At 37.3% G+C, this 22,504-nt stretch overlaps 1 protein-coding gene across 1 annotated transcript in view; it reads right to left on the bottom strand.

Moving 5' to 3' along the window:
* Window positions 1-22,504, bottom strand: part of LOC132267275 (developmentally-regulated G-protein 3) — a 50,452-nt gene that overhangs the window by 2,686 nt on the left and 25,262 nt on the right. Inside the window, exons 4-8 of the mRNA XM_059768400.1 lie at window positions 13,915-13,986; window positions 11,802-11,861; window positions 10,053-10,162; window positions 1,973-2,272; window positions 684-875 (exon numbers count right to left, since the gene is read on the bottom strand). Coding sequence (XP_059624383.1) covers window positions 684-875; window positions 1,973-2,272; window positions 10,053-10,162; window positions 11,802-11,861; window positions 13,915-13,986 — 734 coding nt within the window. The remainder of the gene's footprint in view (window positions 1-683; window positions 876-1,972; window positions 2,273-10,052; window positions 10,163-11,801; window positions 11,862-13,914; window positions 13,987-22,504) is intronic.

Raw genomic sequence — 22,504 nt, 5'->3', positions numbered from 1 at the left:
GCTCTATGCCACGGGATTTCTCATGTACCTTGTGCAGGAAATTCTCACCATCCTAATTTTGTCTGAAATTGTTATCCATACTATTAAAACTCAAATTCCCATCACTCTTCTAATAGTTACGAAGAGAAGATGGGAAGACAAGCATAATATCAGATAGTTATAGGCTGATTTTACCTAAGGCAAGTGGAATGCAGCAAATTCGATAAAAGAAAACAGGCAACCATTATAATTTATATGGTTAAGATCTATCCGACAATTATGATATCTTTAGGAGGAGGTAAAGAAGAAACATTGACTATCAAACATGAATCCAAAGGAATCCCTTTTTTGTCCCTTTTTTTTTTACCTTCACTCCCACCTTTACCGGAACCATGGATTTACTGGAACCATATTATGGATTTATATTTCTGAAGTACCAAACATGGCTGAGGTTGATTCTTATTGGAACTCACTCTCCATGCATTAACTATCCCATATGAAAGAAAACAAATTTCTTCTTGTTTATTTTCTTTTCACTTTATGTTAAAATGCTTCCTTCCAGGATGAAAATATAACAAAGCTTTTCACTCCACCCAATCACCATCACAACATCAAACCAGTAGATTTAAAGGAACCATATTCTGGACCTACACTTTCTGAAGTACCAAACACAACAGTAAATTGTTTAGGAGAGGGTTACTTACTACTTAAATTGTTTAAGCATATCCTTGTGGATTCGGTTGCAGAAGTCCTCGACTGTCGTCGTCTTTGATGACAGGATAACAGGATCTTCATAATCTGGATTCATACCCTTGGGCTTTGTGTATATGCGAGTCAAATTAAGATACTCCCAAATCTTCTCCAACAAACCATCAAGATTCCATTCCAGATGAGCACTGCAGAAACTCACAACGAATTACATAAGAGATCATAGATCTATTAAAACAATTTGGCAAAAACACCAGAATTTGTCAACCAAGTAATTTTGCTGAGCACAAGAAACAGAGGAATAACAGTTTCCTGTGCTATCAACTAAAAAAGATAGCACCTAATCATGCATACACAGAGGATAACAAGCCAAAAGGATGTAACTAACAAACTGGCACAATATTGTGAAGCTATTATACAAAGTAAAATGGATTCACAGGTAGACAGCCATTTTGTTGCTAGTGTCACTGTAGTTAAGTACAATGAAATGCAATACATGTTTGGCATCCATGTCCTATGCTTTGACAGGTTAGATTGCAAACTATTAATTTCTAAGTTTTCAAATGCTTGGGCAAGAGAATACAACAAATTCCACATCTTTCTAGCTATCTTGGAATTTTTCAACAGAAATACTATTTGTGCAAAGACAAGAAAATTGCCAGGCGGGTATGTGATCGAATTGTTTCTCATTAAGTAATTGATGTACATATCGTGGAAACAGAAATATTTCATGATTATTGAGAGAAGGAGAAGCATCTTCTCCAAGAAAAGAATTCAATTCTGTGCAACTATGGCTACAATTACCGGCGACCAACCACCGCACTTATGGTTCCATAATCAACTCTCTATGGATTGCAAAACTAGTGTATTTTATAACATGAAACAAAGCAAATTTTGCTCTGTGATGCCTCAATTGGAATCAAGATTCATGATCAGTGTGAATGAAATAATAAAAGCCAGCAGTTAATTCCAGTAAAATGCAAAAAGGAATGGGAATTAGCGAGGGAAATTCTTGCACATTTGATTTCTTTTTACAACAATTTCATGATTCTGAGGGAAAATATTAGTAGTAAAAAAGACATATTAGTAGTAAAAAAGACATATGGTAGGATGCTTTCAGAAATTTTGATTTATTGCTATATTTTTCTAAGATGAACAAACTAAAAAAATGATATTTTCACAACCTAACCATGTAATTGAAATTTATACTTTAGAAACGTGTATTTTCGAGATTGACGAAAAATAAGCCCTTATCACATATATTTTTATGAATGTAAGGGATTACCTGACAGGACAGTAATGTGGAAGTTTATCCAGAATCTCCAGCTCCTCAAGTGTTATCTGATCAATCTTGTTGACAGCATATATGCATGGCATATATACCCTACTGCCCTCAATGACATCTATGAGGTCATCAGCAGTTGCATCATACCTAAGAGAAATATCAGCATTGTGCATTCTGTATTCACTACATATTGCCTTCACAGTTTCAAGGTCCAGATGTGTGTTGGTAACTGTTGATGTAAAATTAATCCCACCCTTGTCTTTCTTCCTGAACGTCAGGTTAGGTGGTTCCTTATTCAACCTATTTTCAAGGGAATAAACATAACGAAATCAAGAATTTCACCATTACTAGGAAGAAAAGAGAGTATGAGCAAAAGAATTAAATTCCAGTAAGCAATTATGAATAAAAGATGTGGACAGGTAATGTAAGATCTAAAAAGTTATTGACGCATTAAACAAGATGAATTGCCTCCAAACACCAAAATGGTAAACAACCCATTATTTAATTATAAATAATTATCTCTACAGTAAGGGTAGAAACAATGTTCATATTCATCTAGTCCGACGTAAATCAGTTTCCGGATTTTTTTGTGTTTTCCAGTGCTTCATTTTCCGTTTTCCCTACGCGACCATCCTCTGATTCCCAAGTGATCAGCCATCGTTGTTCATCTAAAGAATCTCAATCAGATTGAAACGCAAATGTGACAAAGTATCTTTTCAAAGAATTTTTTTTTTTTTTTTTTTTTTATAAGTAAAAATATATTAGAAAAACATTCAAAAGGGGAACGCATCCCTAATACAAGGAGAAAAAATATCTAAGGACCAATAGAATCCAAGAGATCAAAGAAATCGTCAATCGAGGAGCATGCATTTCCTCTTACATAACAGAACAAAGAACGAAGAATATGAAATTTTAAATTAGCCAAAGACGATTCTTTTCCTTCAAAGGATCTGTTATTTCTCTCACGCCACAAACACCACCAGACACAATGTGGAACAATCCTCCAATAATCACGAGCTTGTTCTTTAACAGGACACCTTCTCCAAGGGTTAATCAATTGTGAGGAGTGCTTAGGCATTACCCATAAAAGGCCAAACATGCAAATAATAAAACTCCAACAATCATATGTCACAGGACAATGCAAAAGAATGCGATCCACGGATTCACTATCAGCTTTACATAAACAGCACCAATTAACAATGATGTTGCCTCTCTTTCTCAAATTGTCCAATGTCAAAATCTTTCCCAATGCGGCAGTCCAAACGAAGAATGCGATTCGAAGAAGAGCTTTAGAACGGCAAACAGACTTCCAAGGGAACTCGTGACCAACGAAATTGGACAAACACAAGAACATGGATTGGACACCAAACTTACCATGAGCTAAAGAAACCCACAAAATATCATCACACCCTCTGCCAATATCCTTCTGCCTATACAACGTACCCAAAAAAACACAAGCTTCCTCCATTTCCCAATCCTGAAAGGAGCGCCTAAACCGCACATCCCACGTAACTCCATTGTTATCAAGTTGATAACAATCAATCACGTAGACATGCTTATTGGCTGCAATACTGTAGAGTCTAGGAAAGGAGTGAGACAACAATTAATCTCCGTGCCAAAGGTCCTCCCAAAAACAAACATGTCTGCCATCACGAACTTTGAATATAATGTGTGGAGAAAACATCCCAGCCCTTCCGAATGAATTTCCACACACCAACACCTCCCGTAATAGTGACTGGAAGAGATGACCAACCCCCACTCTCCTTACCAAAACGACCCGAGACAGCTCTTCTCCACTGACGATGGCGTTCCCTTCCAAATCTCCATAACCACTTTCCCAAGAGAGCACGATTAAAAGGAACGATTTTTCGAATGCCTAACCCGCCTAACCTCAACAGTTGGCACACTTGATCCCAATTAACAAGATACTTAAACTCCTCTCCCCTTCCATCCCAGAGAAAATCCCTCTGAATTTTTTCAATCGTTTCAGCAAAAGAGCATGGAATTTGAAACAAAGATAAAAAAATAGGTAGGAAGGGATGAGAGAGTACTCTTAATGAGTGTGACTTCCCCCCCCCCCCCCCCCCCCCCCCCTAGATAGATACTGCTTTTTTCATCCTGCCAATCTTTTCTCATATCTATTAATCATAGGATCCCAATTCCCAACTCGTGTAAAAGAAACTCCCAAAGGCAATCCTAAGTAAGGAAGAGGAAAAGCACCAACTCTACACCCTAGGACAGCAGCTAAGGAGGAAATATCTGGAACATCCCCCACTGGGACAAGCACACTCTTTCCGACATTAATCTTTAACCCAGAAACCGCTTAGAAGCAAGCAAGAATGCACCTCATATATCTGAGTTGAGAAACTTCAACATCACAAAATACCAAAGTATCATCCGCGAACAACAAATGGGAGATCTACATCTGATGTTCAACATCTCTGCCAACTCTGAACCCCTCATGTAACCCAAATCTTCCTATTTTCTCATTAATCTGCTCAGACCTTCCATGACAATAAGGAAAACAAAAGACGATAATGGGTCTCCTTGTCGCAGACCACGCGAGCAAGCAAAAAAACCCGCAGGTGAACATTCACGAGCACAGAAAACATAACTGACGAGATACAAGTTTCAATCCATTTTATCCACTTGTCACCAAAACCCATCCTCCGAAGCAAATACAAAACAAACTTCCAATTAACATAATCATAAGCTTTCTCAATATCAAGCTTACACAAAACGCCAGGAACCCCACTTTTTAATCTAGAGTCAACACATTCCCCTGCAATAAGAACAGAATCCACAATTTGCCTCCCACCAAAAAAAGCATTCTGTGATTCTGAAATGAGACCATCCAAAACATTACTCATCCTGGAGACAAGAACCTTGGCAATAAGCTTATACAAACATCCAATTAAGCTAATTGGCCGAAAGTCCTTAATATCAGAGGCACCGCCCTTTTTGGGAATGAGAGCAATAAAATATGCGTTCAGAGATTTCTCAAATGTGCCATGAGAATAAAAATCCTAAAAGGTGCCCATCACCTCAACTCGCACCACCTCCCAACTCTCCTTAAGAAACCGCATAGTAAACCCATCTAGCCTGGAGTTTTGTCCCCATTACAACTAGAAAGTGCCTTAAGTACTTCCTCCTCCGTGAATGGCATCTCAATCCTATCACTATCCAACGCAGAAATAGAATTAAAAGGAAGACCATTAAGAGTAGGTCTCTAATCCAAAGTCTCAGTGTAGAGCTGCTGATAAAAAGAAACGATTCCCCCGCGCACCTCGTCCTCCCTCCGCAATTCAGAACCATTAATCCGGATACGCCCGATGTGATTACATCTTCTGTGAGCATTGGCAAGTCTATGAAAAAATTTTGTCTTACAATCCCCATCTTTTAACCACAAAGCCCGAAACTTCTGGCACCACGAAATCTCCTCCATAAGAGCAATCTCAGCAAAAACCGCTTGGCAAGAGGCTCTTTTAGAGCGTAATGATTCCCCCCTCTGTCCCACCTCATCAAGACGATCGAGCTAAGCAATATCAGCAAGAACTCTAATCTTCTTCCATTCAAGATTCCCAAACACTTCTTTATTCCAACTCTTTAGCTCAGTTTTAAGGAACTGAAACTTTCTAGCTAACACATAACTAGCAAAGCCTGTGAAATTCACTTCCTCCCACCAAGACTGAACCTTCCCTTGAAAATCCTCGGATCTAAGCCACATGTTTTCAAAGCGGAAAGGAGTGCGTCTAGAACTCAAACCACCACAATCAAGAACTAAAGGCACATGATCAGATGTGACTCTAACCAACACAGCCTGAGAGACATCCGGGAAATGCTCTTCCCACGCCCCATAAATCAGAAAACTATCCAACCGGGAAAAAGTAACTGGTTCCCTACCATTAGACCAAGTAAAGGCCGCTCCTTCCAATGGTAGGTCAATGAGGAAATTACTATCAATGAATTCTGAAAACATGGTCATTTTTGAAGACCACCTGCCCCCTGTGGACCTCTCAAATGGGGACCTAACAAAATTAAAATCCCCACCTAAACACCAAGGCAATGACCATAAATCCTTAACATAGCAAAGCTCGTCCCACAGGACTGGTCTATCACTATCAATAACAGGCTCATAAACACCTGAAAACACCCACCTGAAATTGTCTTCCTCCATCTGAAACAGACAAGACACAGAGAAAATACCCTTCCAACAATTCAAACTTGACAACCACCTTCGATCCCACATGAGAAGAATACCACCTGAAGTGCCTGTTGCGTTCAACACTTCCCATTCCACAAACCTACCTCCCCAAAGACTCCTAACAATCTCAACGGTGATATCAGCCATCTTAGTTTCCTGTAAACAAACAACATGAGCACTCCACTTCCTCAAAGCTACCTTGACAACTCTTCTTCTTTTCGGATCATGTAGAGCATGAACATTCCAAATTATAAGTCGTAGCTTCATATAGAACCAAAAACGATCAATTCTCCTCCTCCTCCCCCGTTTACTACTTCTGGTTCTTCCCCTTTCTTTGGTCGTCCCATTCCTCCCGTCATAATTAACACAAGAAATCAGATTCTTCACTTCCTGTTCACCTTTCCGATGTGAATTTCTGACTTTGACTTCTTTTGTGCCACAATTAGGTTCAGTACAACAATTTCGTGAAGAATAGACAAGGTTTGTTCCTCATAACCTTCTGCAGAGACACCCTAAGCTTCACTTATTGCTCCAATATTCTCAATAACCCATTCCATACCCAGATCACTGGTCGTCTCCAAACAATCTGGCCGCACAACTGCCAGAGGTTCCATTAAAACCACTTCAGATTGATCAAAATCCGTCCCGGAAAAAGAATCTTTTGAACAGTGCTGCTGAGTAGGAACATCAACCACTCCTAACTACATATTCCCCTCTGTTTCCGAAGCATCATGTTAAGTTGACAAAATCACCTCTTCTCAGATGATTGACTGTTCAAACCTTCAACTGCAGCAAAGAGCCGAAGTTCTTTGAGCAGAGCTACAGCTAAATCATTATTCAATTTGAAATGCAGATCTTTCCCGATGCAAACTGTCACTCCATTGAAAAAACCCACACTCCCAGTTGTGACTTTTGAGACATCTAACTCTGACCCATCACACCATGAACCTGAAGACCCAATAAGACTCCTCTGTTGATTCGAAACATCCTCCACAACATCCCTATTACTTACCACTCCACCCGAAGAAGAAGAAGTAGAAGTAGAGAGAGCATTTTGAGAATGATCAGAACTTAAACCTGGAAAAGAAGTGAGAGATCGTGCAACCCATTTCGGTTTTTCAGTCCGAGTCCACCGAGATCTATGGCAACCAACATCCATCATTATCTGCTCGGGTTTCAACAAATGAGTCGAAGGCTTAGCATGGGCTTGTACCTCTTGAAATGGCTTAGAGCCAGGTTTGGTGTTTGGGAAAGAGATAAATAAAGAGTTTGGTCCTTTTCACACCCTTCTATTAGGCCCAGATCTAATAGGCCCAACCTGAATCCGCCCACTTGGCCCGAATCTAAGCGGCCCTTTCTGTACCCATCAAAAAGGCCCAGAACCAAAATTTGCTCTATTGGGTTTAGGCAGAATGAGCCCAAGATTAAGACCAGGCCCAGTCCTCCTGGCCTGTCTTGGCATCTTCTGGCCCATCACACCTCCATCCTCAGCCCAAAAAGACAAATCCTCCCCTACCTTATCATCAAGAGATAAGGATAAGGCCGAATCTGAAGGAGCACCCCGTCGATCTCCACATGTACTCCTTTGCTCAACAACAACGCGTTTGGCTGGCGCGTGAAGATCACTTTGCCATCTACCCCCTATGAACTTCACTGCTTGCTGAATTTCACGATCCTTCAGCCACTGCTGAATTCCAAGAACCCCCTCTTTTCCTTTACTGAGAATCTCATTCCATTTCTCTTCCGACATAAGATGAGATCCGTCACTACCTTCAAGACTCTCTGTTGAAGGAACAAGCTCCGGAGAGATTTCTTCCCAAATTGCGACCTTGTAAAAGAAGGTGTCGTTGTTGATAAACACGAACTTCGGACAATCACGACCGGATCACACTGTTATCCGAACACGATAATCTCTTACTTCCCTTCTGTTTTTTTTTTTTTTCTTTCTTCTTCTCCTTTTGTTGTCATCTTTTCACAAATTCAAACAAAAACATGCTTCAATTGAGGCCATTTTATTGTAATTAGATCAATTGTTCATCATCATCTTCTTCAAGTTGGAAGATGTTGTGGTTGTGCCATTGAAAACAATGACATGGATAATCAAGATGTGAACTGTGAAGTCAGGGTTGCAATGCCATCGAGGACAACCCTAATTGTTGGGATTAGGGTTGCCCTGAGACTGGGATGATCAGAGATTGGTTTGGAAAGTATGGTCATTGCTCAGAAACATCATTTACATCACAGTCTTGAGTTTTCCATTTCAATCATTCCATCGCAACATCAGGATTAGAAATCCAATCACGCTTGTATAAGATGCAAAGGGGAGAGATTAGAAATTCAATCACGCTTGTATAAGATGCAAAGGGGGGAGAGAGAGAGAGAGAGAGAGAGAGAGAGGAGGATAATATTTTAGGATTTTCGCGGAGAGGAGAGGATATTCACAGTTAGAATTTGATAAAAGGAAGGGAACTAAAGAGACGACTTCCTTTTTTCTGATAATATTTTAGGATTTTCGTGGAGAGAAGAGAGGGTATTCACTCTTAGAATTTGATAAAAGGAATGGAACTGAAGAGACGACTTCCTTTTTTCTGATAATATTTTAGGATTTTTGCCGAACACCGAAAAATAAAAGGAAAAAATTATTTTACATGTAAAACGTTTTCTAAGAAAAATATTTTACGTTGCATAAAAAATCAGAAAGAAATTAATTTTTTCCCAATAAACCACTAAAATATGCATTGGAATCCATAGCATGCATTATCTTCCCTAATATGTAACTACATGTTTCAAGTAGATAAGAGGCCGCGAACAGTAAAGTACAAAAATAGCAACATCAATCTTCATGCAATAACATCTGAGAATTTGACAAGAGCAGATTCACAATAAAGAACAGAACAGAAGAATGTAAATGCAATATATTATTTAGAGCTAGTTTTCATATTATCAATTGAACAAGAAAAAAAAAAAAAAAAAAAATTTGATTTCCATTAAACAAATAATTCTAAAACTTCATGCAATCAAGATCTACAAATGTGACATGAGCAAGAATAAACACGACTTCCTCATTAAGTTGAATATGTTTATTTCCAGGAAGAGATTGCTGTTTTCATTTTGAAAAGAAAAAAATTGATGTTTTCATTCTTATACTCCAAAGTTCCAGATCAACATGCAATAAGAATTTTTTTATACAGTAGTGTGATAGAAACAGTATTGCAATCACTAAGGACATGTCCATAAAAGTATACTAATCCCCATCTTCTTTACAATAAAATCCAGAAGGAAGCAACAAAGGCTCCATTTGACTGGGAGCAATGGGTGCAAAACGTAACAAGTAAGAAGATACTGTAATGCATTTTCCAATTACATCATGGGAACGATTTAACAGAAATCCTTCCCGCATCAACACAGGTACCAGTGGAGCCCACACTTCTCTGAAGCAACCAAACATACTAAAAGGTGAAGGAAATAGATTTTACTTTCCTTTTCCATCACCTTCTTGTCAATCAAACACACAGCCCAAATGTTCTTCCCAAAAATTTAGATTAGTGTTACCACAAAATTTTAATCCTAGTTTAAGGATTTACTAGTGGAAGCTGACGATCAATAGAATGGACACGGATTTTATACTCTCATAAGTAGAGATAGTGGATGACCTAAGCTTTCTGCACTAGTTGCCATATAAGTCACAGTTTTTCGTAGTACAAAGATAGATATCTAAGTAAATACTGAATGACCTCAGTGAAGGCATGAAATTAAAGAAGAAAAATGGATGTGAAGGTAGAAGCCGGATATGAAACCCCACGTACAGAATAGCAGCTGTAAAGATGAAGTAGAAATTAAAATTTTAAAAAATAAAAAATAAAAAAATGAAATTACCTTATACCAAATCCCTCAAGCTCTTTCTCTATCAGACGCTTATGAGTTATTGGCTTTATTGCATCAAGAACAATTAAAATAACATTGCATGTCCTAGCTGTACTGATAACCTGGAAAATTGTACATGAACTGTAACCATCTAAAACAAAGAATATTGATCTAAAACTGGAAAATTGTACATGAACTGTCACAATGTTTAAGAATATTGATCTAAAACTAAGCACATGAAAGTTGTACATGTTCCTGTAACCATCTCAAACTAAGAAGTTATGTTTAATATTCAATCTTTCACATGCTGAAGAAAACGTCTCCAAAACAATAATTTAATATATAATAAAATAATTTCCAGTCATTACAGACACATATGATCCAACAGTTCTAGTATCCCATTAGGAATATAATGCTAGCATAGTTACAATTAGTGATAGTGATCTTTCTCAAAATATGGCAGTTGGATGAATAACTAACTATTTAGACCCAAATTTTCACCAGCCTATCAATTTTACCTTTTGGTACCAAATTATAAACCATTAATGAGTAACTGATCTTTAAAAATTCCGGGACAGCTGGACATTATATTCAGAAATAGTATTTATCAATGATAATGTGCAAAGACACCACACCACTTTCCTGTCTCAAGTACAAATATTTCTTACAAGGACTAGCCATGCATGTTTAGCTGCCAGTATGCATTGTGCTAGATATAACCAAAAATCTTACAACAACATTATGGCACTGTTAATTGTCAAAACATTCTTTGTCGGGTTCTAGGGAGAATTGTAAATCAATAAAGGAGTTTGTTGATCTTTTGGGTTTTTTAAGGGTTTAGAGGCCCTATTTGGCCTTGTGTAGCTTTTGAGGTATGCATTCCCCTTTTGAATGCTGTTAATACAATATTTACTAATCAAAATAATAATAATTCTATGTTACATATACTCTTCTAAAGTAGGCAAAGTACTCGTATCCAACACAATGCACGAACATGGCTATAGAATGTGTCTGACACTTTTGTTTGGACATGTATCCAAAAAAAATATCCAATAATTCAATTTCATTATATTACTCTTCAAAACAAGTGGAAATGCCTATATTGAGCACTATGTTACATAAAGACATTACTTTACTCCAGAAAATAAAATAAAAATATAAAATTTTAGCAGTGCCTGATTGTCCTTCTATTTGGAGATTTGACATGTACAACGTGTGGATACATACTCGCACCCAACACAAATACCTGAATCCATGTAACTTAGAAAACATCTACTTCCTTTTCTTCCTAACCTTCATAGAAGAAAAAGTGTATGCAATATGACATACTCAAGTGTTTCGATAGATTGTTTCATCCTAGAAATACTAACTATAGAATGACTGTGGCATTAAGATAGCAAATCTGTTGTTTAAGACAAAATTTATATGATGAGCAGGTAATTTATCCAAATAATTGAACCATAAGAAATCTTGAGAACATTACAGTGTTTGCAGATTGGGAAAACGTACTTTCAACAAATGAAATAAATATCACTCCAGACTTAGCTACAAGGCCAAGAAAACAGAAAGAAACGAAATTTAAGGTAAATTAATATTCATAGAAGACCTCACTAATTATGCTATCTTGGATTTAGACTTCATTGACCATTTAATGGGTGTGTATTTTGCAGTATTGCCAGCAAGGATGGGGAACATAAAATTTTAAGATATGATAGCCGGGAAAAAAGTAAGTGCTGTTAGAAAACAATATTAAAACTTTACCTGCCTTCCTCTACCCTTTCCATCCTTTGCACCCTCAATGATACCAGGGAGATCCAACAACTGCCAATCAAAAAGAAATATATAAATGGCAATATTGCAAGCGAAGAAGCAAACATGAGGAGACTGCAAATTATTATAAAATAAAATTAAAAAAAAAAAAAATTAGTAACAATTTGTGCCTTTCATGACATTCACTACATTATCATTATATGTAAACAAGCAAAAGAAGTTATATGACCATCTCACCATATTCCCTTAACTAGCATTTCCCTTTATGTCTCCCTTAATTAATAATCCCCTGCTTTAACTTTTTAAATTCTTATTATTTTCATTTATTTATTAACTTATTTATTCGTATTCCTGGTAAGTAACAATCCCTTTCCACTCTTCCTTAAAAAATTAAAGCTCTTAATCTTTTTAAGATCTGGGAATGTAACTAGAAAGCATAAAAGTATAATTATTTCATATAAAATTTATTTAATTGCATCATTTATTACACATTATACACAAAATGTGTGCCAGGCTTCCAGCAACTAATTGTTTTGACATAAAATAACAGTGAATGAAGAGCTGCCAAGAATTAGAAGAAACAAACAAAAACACAGAAACTACCTAGAGATTTTTCTTTCCTGGAGCCACAACCACAACTAAGATTATTCAGCCCTAATTAACTTCTGGGGAAAAAAAACACTAAGATTATTCTGCATTAATCGATCCCACTAGCTGAGCCTACAAGAGTACAGTTAAATTGAAATGTAATATTGTTACACTCTTGCTCATTTGTTGGCTCTTCTTATACACACTACACTTCAGCATATACTTTTGCCAAACACCACAACCACACGGGAAACAGAGGGGAACTAAAGCAGCATAACATGTCCTGACTTGAAACAAACGGCTTGGTTACCAGATATCAATGAAACAACAAAATATTAGGACAGCATGGTTTAATTTTTTTTCAAATAAAGATTGATCAACAAACAAAAATAGGTGCAAGACAGAGTTATAATTGTGTCAGATGATGCCTAAGAATTAAAAGTTTTAAGTAGCAAGACCAAAGAAAAATAAAAATCAAGTGTTTATAACAACTGAGCAGAGGATACCCAACATATAATCAATAATGTCCACATTCTCTTTTTATATTCTTACTGCCTTTTTATGAAGTTGTAAAGAATATTGCAGTGTAAACTCATGAATCTAACCAACGGGCCAGTGGCCTAGAGGTATCAGCCTCTTACTTCCCAAAGGGAGGTCAGGGGTTCAAGTCTCAGAAGAGACAAGTGTGTATGAGTACCAACTAGGAGGAGGAAAGGGAAAAAAAAAAAAAAAAAAAAAAAAAAAAAAAAAAACCTCATGAATCTAATATCATGAGTTTAGTATTCAATTGAATTTAGTAATATCTATTATAACATCTATTATAACAAGATGAACTGTAAACACATTCATGGGCAGACAAACATAGATAACAAAAAAAGTATATGAATTCATTTTTAAAAAATTCTTACTACCCTTGAAGAGCAGACAAAACATAAATAACAACAAAAGAGTACGAGTGATTCATTTTTTTAATTTTTACGAGATAGGAAACATTAAAGAAAGAAGGACAAAGATAAATCATTGTTTTTGTATATAGAAAACATTTTTCCGAACGATATATACAATTATATAAAGCCAACAAGGTGACTTCATGATCCCTTCATTTTGAAGCCTTGTCATACTTTGTTTTCACAAAATAACCTCAAGAAACAAGGAACACATGATATATACTCTCCCTTGTTATTAAGTTAAGGGTAAATAAGGAATATTGCATCTTGGTGCATCAGCATCACAATTACTAAATCAAAAACACCTCCCACAACTCTTAAAACTCTCTCTGCAAAGACTAACAACTATTGACAAATTTTCATCTAAACTGTTTGCAAGATGTAAGAAAAATTATAGGAGATAAGGAGCATCTGCAAATTAAGATGAAAAGGGTTACATAAACTATTGCATCTATAATCTCATTTGCATATTGATAGATGTCATCTTCATATGAATCATACACTCAAATGACTAAAGCAGAAAAATACTTCAAATTCCTGGCAGTTAAATCTACTGAGGATGATATTACCTGAATTTTAGCTCCCCGATACATGATCACACCTGGGATGCAAGTTAAGGTAGTAAATTCATATGAAGCAACCTGTAAACCATGAAAAAAAGATAAGGATTTCAGGAAAACCTCAATAGAAGCTTTCACAATAAGCAGGTCTTACATGATGAGTTTGAAGAATTACAACCATCCAAAAACAAGAAGTTTTACAATTTTTTTAATAGATTAAATAATAAAAAGGCAAAAATTTGTATTTAGATCAACCAATCAAACTTCTTTAGATTCTAGCAGGCATATTTAATGGGTATTTACTACAAAAGCTGTTCATTTTAGGGGTCAAGTTTGAGTTTGAGTTTTCTCCATCCTAAACTGAACATCAAAATAGCTTCTATCTACCACCCAATTATAAGATATCACACTGACCTATTGTTACTGTCAGAAGTGGATCTATTCATGCATTTTTTTGACAGATGGAACTGAACATCTTTGTTGAGTTCTCAAGAAGTTCCTGATCACATTCATCGGAGATTTGCTGTGGAACCCTAAGATTGAAGATTCAGCTGCAAACAGGCAGTTCTTTTAAGGAATTGAACATCTTGGTTCCTTTCGTTCACCCTATAGAGGTTAGGTTCAATGGAATTCCTCCTTATGTCTAATGCTGAACTGATGGTTGTATGACATAGAGGTGATGACACATGATCTCATGTTTGATTGTTGGTATTGTCTTCATGTCTGTGGAGAAACAAAAACCATTCCTGATTTTTTGGTTAATTGGTTTATACATATCATTAGATTAGTAGTTTTCCATTTGATGTACAAGGCTGAAGGCTGTACATGATATTTCTTCCAACTTTCAACATAATAAAAAATAAAATATATTAATAATTTTGCAATTTTACAAGTTTATGAACATACAAATCAAATCTCAAGTATGGTGATACAGGCTGTTAACACGATCTTAAATTGGTATGCTTCTGAAGTGGAACTGAGCAGCTAAAATCATGGCAGTGGTATCGTCCATGACATTTATACACTACAGGTCTCAACTTTAACAACATCACCAAACACTGTTTAGTAAGATAACAAGTAACCTCAATTTTTATTTTCTATCACCAAACACTGTTTAGTAAGATGACAAGTAACCTCTATTTTTATTTTCTTTTGCTGAGAAGCCACCTTAGGCATCAAAGTCTTTGGCATGAACACCTACCAATTATTAGTAGAAACAACGGAAGGAACATCAACAAGAGGGGGTGTAATAGCCTCACGGCTCTAAAAGAAAACTTGACATGAAACCATTTCTCCCAAACCAAAACCAAGGGGACAAGTTTAAACTTCAAAGAATAAAAGTTGAATTTAAATTGGTAATTTTTTGAATCAGAAAGTCAATTCGAGTCTTATTGGGTCTTCAGGTTCATGGTGTGATGGGTCAGAGTTGGATGCCTCAAAAGTCACAACTGGGAGTGTGGGTCCTTTCAATGGAGTGACAGTTTGCGTCAGGAAAGATCTGCATTTCAAATTGAATAATGACTCAGCTGTAGCTCTGCTTAAAGAGCTTCGGCTCTTTGCTACGGTTGAAGGTTTGAACAGTCAATCATCTGAGAATGAGGTGATTTTGTCAACTGAACATGATGCTTCAGAAACAGAGGGGAATATGCAGTTGGGAGTGGTTGATGTTCCTACTCAGCAGCACTGTTCTAAAGATTCTTTTTCCGGGACGGATTTTGATCAATCTGAAGTGAATTTAATGGAACCTCTAGCAGTTGTGCGGCCAGATCGTTTGGAGACAACCAGTGATTTGGGTATGGAATGGGTTATTGAGAATATTGGAGCAGTGAGTGAAACTTTGGGTGTCTCTGCAGAAGGTTATGAGGAACAAACCTTGTCTATTCTTCACGAAATTGTTGTACTGAACCTAATCGTGGCACAAAAGAAAGTCAGAAATTCACATCGGAAAGGTGAACAGGAAGTGAAGAATCTGATTTCTTGTGTTAATTATGACGAGAAGAATGGGATAACCAAAGAAAGGGGAAGAACCAGAAGTACTAAACGAGGAGGAGGAGGAGGAGAATTGATCGTTTTTGGTTCTACATGAAGCTACGACTTATAACATGGAATGTTCGTGGTCTAAATGATCCGAAAAGAAGAAGAGTTGTCAAGGTAGCTTTGAGGAAGTGGAGTGCTCATGTTGTTTGTTTACAAGAAACTAAGATGGCTGCTATCACCGTTGAGATTGTCAGGAGTGTCTTTGGGGAGGTAGGTTTGTGGAATGGTAAGTGTTGAATGCAACAGGCACTGCAGGTGGTATTCTTCTCATGTGGGATCGAATGTGGTTGTCAAGCTTGAATTGTTGGAAGAGTATTTTCTCTGTGTCTTGTCTATTTCAGATGGAGGAAGACAATTTCAGGTGGGTGTTTTCAGGTGTTTATGGGCCTGTTACTGATAGTTATAGACCAGTCCTGTGGGACGAGCTTTGATATGTTAAGGATTTATGGTCATTGCCTTGGTGTTTAGGTGGGGATTTTAATTCTGTTAGGTCCTCTTTTGAGAGGTCCACAGGGCAGGTGGTCTTCAGAAATGACCATGTTTTCAGAATTCATTGATAGTAATTTCCTCATTGACCTACCATTGGAAGGAGCGGCCTTTTCTTGGTTTAATGGTAGGGAACCGGTTACTTTTTCCCGGTTGGATAGATTTCTGATTTCTGGGGCGTGGGAAGAGCATTTCCCGATGTCTCTCAGGTTGTGTTGGTTAGAGTCACATCTGATCATGTGCCTTTAGTTCTTGATTGCGGTGGTCTGAGTTCTAGACGCACTCCTTTCCGCTTTGAAAACATATGGCTTAGATCCAAGGATTTTCAAGGGAAGGATCAGTCTTGGTGGGAGGAAGCGAATTTCACAGGCTCTGCTAGTTATGTGTTAGCTAGCTAGGAAGTTTCAGTTCCTTAAAACTGAGCTAAGGAGGTGGAATAAAAAAGTGTTTGGGAATTTTGAATGGAAGAAGAATAGAGTTCTTGCTGATATTGCTGAGCTCCATTGTCTTGATGAGGTGGGACAGAGTGGGGAATCATTACGCTCTAAAAGAGCCTCTTGCCAAGCGGTTTTTGCTGAGATTGCTCTTATGGAGGAGATTTCGTGACGCCAGAAGTCTCAGGCTTTGTAGTAAAAAGATGGGGATCGTAATACAAAAAAATTTCATAGACTTGCCAATGCTCACAGAAGATGTAATCACATCGGGCATATCTGGGCTAATGGTTCTGAATTGTGGAGGGAGGACGAGGTGCGCGGGGGAATCGTTTCTTTTTATCAGCAGCTCTACACTGAGACTTCGGATTAGAGACCTACTCTTGATGGTCTTCCTTTTAATTCTATTTCTATGTTGGATAGTGATAGGATTGAGATTCCATTCACGGAGGAGGAAGTACTTAAGGCACTTTCTAGTTGTAACAGGGACAAAGCTCCACGGCAGATGGGTTTACGATGCGGTTTCTTAAGGAGAGTTGGGAGATGGTGCGAGTTGAGGTGATGGGCACCTTTCAGGATTTTTATTCTCATGGCACATTTGAGAAATCTCTGAACGCATCTTTTATTGCTCTCATTCCCAAAAAGGGCGGTGCCTCTGATATTAAGGACTTTCGGCCAATTAGCTTAATTGGATGTTTGTATAAGCTTATTGCCAAGGTTCTTGTCTCCAGGATGAGTAATATTTTGGATGGTCTCATTTCATAATCACAGAATGCTTTTGTTAGTGGGAGGCAAATTTTGGATTTTGTTCTTATTGCAGGGGAATGTGTTGACTCTAGATTAAAAAGTGTGGTTCCCAGCGTTTTGTGTAAGCTTGATATTGAGAAAGCTTATGATCATGTATATTAGAAGTTTGTTTTGTATCTGCTTCGGAGGATGGGGTTTGGTGACAGGTGGATAAAATGGATTGAAACTTGTATCTCGTCAGTTATGTTTTCTGTGCTCGTGAATGGTACACCTGCAGGTTTTTTTGCTAGCTCGCGTGTTCTACGACAAGGAGACCCATTATCGTCTTTTGTTTTCCTTATTGTCATGGAAGGTCTGAGCAAATTAATGAGAAAAGCGGAAGATTTGGGTTACATCAGGGGGTTCAGAGTTGGCAGAGATGTTGAACATCAGATGCAGATCTCCCATTTGTTGTTCGCGGATGACACTTTGGTATTTTGTGATGCTGAAGTTTCTCAACTCAGATATCTGAGGTGCATTCTTGCTTGCTTCCAAGCGGTTTCTGGGTTAAAGATTAATGTCGGAAAGAGTGTGCTTGTCCCAGTAGGGGATGTTCCAGATATTTCCTCCTTAGCTGTTGTCTTAAGGTGTGGAGTTGGTGCTTTTCCTCTTCCTTACTTAGGATTGCCTTTAGGAGTTTCTTCTACACAAGTTGGGAATTGGGATCTAGTGATTAATAGATATGAGAAAAGATTAGCAGGATGGAAAAAGCAGTATCTATCTAAGGGGGGGAAAGTCACACTCATTAAGAGTACTCTCTCATCCCTTCCTACCTATTTTTTATCTTTGTTTCAAATTCCATGATCTGTTGCTGAAAGGATTGAAAAAATTCAGAGGGATTTTCTCTGGGGTGGAAGGGGAGAGGAGTTTAAGTATCATCTTGTTAATTGGGATCAAGTCTGCCAATCATTGAGGTTAGGCGGTTTAGGCATTCAAAAAATCGTTCCTTTTAATCGTGCTCTCTTAGGAAAGTGGTTATGGAGATTTGGAAGGGAACGCCATCGTCAGTGGAGAAGAGTTGTCTCGTGTCGTTTTGGTGAGGAGAGTGGGGGTTGGTCATCTCTTCCAGTCACTATTACGGGAGGTGTTGGTGTGTGGAAATTCATTCGGAAGGGCTGGGATGTTTTCTCCACACACATTAGATTCAAAGTTCGTGATGACAGACATGTCCGTTTTTGGGAGGACCTTTGGTGCGGAGATCAGTTCCTGTCTCACTCCTTTCCTAGACTCTACAGTATTGTAGCCAATAAGCATGTCTACGTGATTGATTGTTATCAACTTGATAACAATGGAGTTACGTGGGATATGCGGTTTAAGCGCCCCTTTCAGAATTGGGAAATGGAGGAAGCTTGTATTTTTTTGGATCCGTTGTATAGGCAGAAGGATATTGGCAGAGGGTGTGATGATATTTTGTGGGTTCCTTTAGCTCATGGTAGGTTTGGTGTCCGATCCATGTTCTTGTGCTTGTCCAATTTCGTTGGTCACGAGTTCCCTTGGAAGTCTGTTTGGTGTTCTAAAGCTCCTCTTCGAATCGCATTCTTCGTTTGGACTGCCACATTGGGAAAGATTTTGACATTAGACAATTTGAGAAAGAGAGGCAACATCATTGTTAATTGGTGCTGTTTATGTCAAGCTGATAGTGAATCCGTGGATCACATTCTTTTGCATTATCCTATGGCGTATGATTGTTGTAGTTTTATTTTTTGCATGTTTGGCCTTTTTTAGGTAATGCCTAAGCACTCCACATTATGTCTAGGGGTGTTTGTGGCGTGAGAGAAATAACAGATCCTTTAAAGGAAAAGAATCGTCTTTAGCTAATTTAAAAATTCATATTCTTCGTTCTTTGTTCTGTTATGTAAGAGGAAATGCATGCTCCTCGATTGATGATTTCTTTGATCTCTTGGATTCTATTGGCCCTTAGATCTTTTTTCTCCTTGTATTAGGGACGCGTTCCCCTTTTGAACGTTTTTCTAATATATTTTTACTTATCAAAAAAAAAAATTGTAAACAATTCAAAGGTCTTCAAAAATTAGCACCGAAATAAATCTGAGACCAAGCAACATCAGGTGGGTTGAAAAATGTCTTAGTTATGCTAGGAACCATAAATTTGAGAATGGAAGGGGTACTAAGTATCATTTGAGACCGAGCACATTGGGCTGGTTCTTTGAGTACTTATGTTATGCTTGGAATTGTGATTCTTAAAGTACAATTTTATAGAAAGTGCTCAAAGGGTAGCGTAGCTCAAGAACGTTTGGAATTGTAATTCTGATAATAGAGGGGATCTAAATTGATATTGTTGAAGGATATAAATATTAAAGTTACACCTTCTCTAACAGCTTAAGCTTTTGAAGTAGATGGTTGTTAACATGATATAAGAGCCAAAGGTATTGAGTTCAAACCTCACCGTCACGCTAATTAAAAAATTGAAAAGCACGTGTTGGACAAAAAGAAGGCCACACATGAGGGGGCATGTTGAAGGATATAAATATTAAAGTTGCACCCTCTCTAACAGATTAACAGATATATTGATAGGATAGGAACAATTTACCACCAAGGTTATATATCCAAAGGAAGAAATGACCTGACTTGATAATAGTTTTTGACATGCTACAGCAACCAGTAGCATATTACAAACTCATATTCTCAAATAATCAGCCAACAAGTACATTGCACCAATGATTAGAAGTCTCTGTGTTCCCCTTCTGATCACTCTTTAATACAATTTTACTTATTAAAAAACAAAAAGGTATCTATAAGAGACACAACAGAACAAGTTTAAGGAAATAGTAGGTGACCCCCTATCATTGAAAACATTAATCAATAGGCAAATTAGCCCAAAGCAGACAAGAACATTCCAGATCCAAAAGAAGCTTCATGGTATACCATCATCCAGTGCCACTCCCACCTAAGAGGTTTCCTGATATTCTTGCTTATATTTATTTGTTAAGTGAATATTTTGAAATGAGATTAGCGTCCATATTTGGCATGCAAATTACATAAACTCCATTTTAAACCAAGTTATAGCAGAAAAATCAGTGTATAATATGTATCAATGTACGCTTATTCTATGAATTAGATGTACAGCACAGACACGTGCCCAACAGGCACGTATGTACAGCCGTACAGGTTAGGCATTCATATAATGCTACAATTAGTCATTAGAAAAGAAATAACAGAAATATTGCAAGAGCTATAACATATAAGTGGTGAAAATAATAAAAAAAATAAAAAACTACTCACACTGATACTTCCTTTACCAACATGACTGCCAAGATCAAAGTAGGTGATAAGGAACATGCCCCCACGAAGGGCCAACATAGGTATCCTGGGTTTAAGAAAATTACTAATCTTGAACTGTGTCTGATGGGTCACAATATGTTTTTACCCCTTTGATCTCCCTTTGCCAGTTTAACAAAAAATTGTCACCATTTAGTTGGTCCATTTAACTGTTAACATGATGTTTTGCTTTTAAGTCAAAATAAAATTTTTATTAACGATATCTCTAAATCACAAGAAACAAGAAACATGGGTTTAAAACTTATAATTAAGGGAATTCCTCCGACATGAGAAGCTTACTTTCCACAAACCAAGACACAGGTTAACCCTTCCAAAAGCGAGATCAGAGATGCTTCTAGATTTGCAATCTATTCCAGCACGAAGGCCTAAATATGTAGTCGGAACAATTTACTATACTACACTTCCCAAACAAGGAAGAACGTAATAAACCTAGCTTGGATTCTCAAAGAGAAAAAACATTAATATAAGATAAATTAGCCAGGGTTATAACATATAAGTAGTGACCAACAACACTCGGACACATATTTTCCTCACTAACATGATTCCGGCAAAGCCAGAGTAGGTAAGGAGAAACATTTGCACACAAAGGAGTAACATAGGAACTTTGCATTTAAGGGACTTACTAGTCTTTATCAGTGTTAAATGAGTCACATTAGTTTTTTTTTTCTTTCTTTTTTTCTTTTTCTAATCTCCCTTTCAATTTAACAGTTTAGTTGGTTTGTCAAGGTGTCAACATGAAGTTTTGCTTTTAAGTCAAAATTAGATTCAAAAGTGATATGTCTAACTTTCACAGGAATAAGAAACATGGATGAAAATTAAGTATAAGCAGAGCACTTCTAGTTTAAGTGAATTTAATCTCTGACAGAAGAAGCTTACTTTCCACAAAGTAAGACGTTGGTCAACCTTCCCAAAGATAAAGTACAGATGCTTCTAGATTTGCATCATATTCCAACAGGAACACCTAAACATATTATATAATTCACGATATTATTCTTGCCAAACAAGGACAAAAAAAATAAACCAAGTTTGGATTCTGTGAGTGTCTGGTCAAGAATTTGAATACACTCCACTACAAAATCCTAGTGTCCCTGACAAGCAAAGAAACAGGCTTCTCCACCAATAGATATTTTGATTGTGATACGTTTGCAATGATATAGATGTTGCAAACAACAATGGAAGGGAAAATTGTGCTGAGAGTAGACCTTATTGAGGCTTTCCACATTTCTGTCTTGAATACATATCCTAGATTGCAGGGAAAAATTGTAGAGACTTGGTGCTTCTAATTCCACCCTTAGAGTGGGGTAGGGTATACAACAAACAGATGATGCCTTAAATCTCTGTTGTCATGCTTCCATTTTCTTTTTCTTAGTTATTGTATTAGGATACTATTATTTCTATATTGATGTTGTTCAGATTATTATAAAGGGAAAGATAAACATGAAACAACAATGAAGTTACATTTTTTACTTTCTTCTCAAACTTGTGGACCTCGTGGTCTATGTGATTCAAGATTGTTCCCATTGAATCATTTTAAGTAAAACTGAAAAGAGATTGATGAATCA

Source organism: Cornus florida, unplaced genomic scaffold (assembly GCF_030987335.1).
Source record: "Cornus florida cultivar Cherokee Brave unplaced genomic scaffold, ASM3098733v1 CherokeeBrave_3.0.0_Hap2_Chr07, whole genome shotgun sequence".
Lineage (NCBI taxonomy): Eukaryota > Viridiplantae > Streptophyta > Magnoliopsida > Cornales > Cornaceae > Cornus > Cornus florida.
The sequence above is the reverse complement of the archived record's forward strand: the minus strand, read 5'-3'. Positions and strand labels throughout refer to the sequence as shown.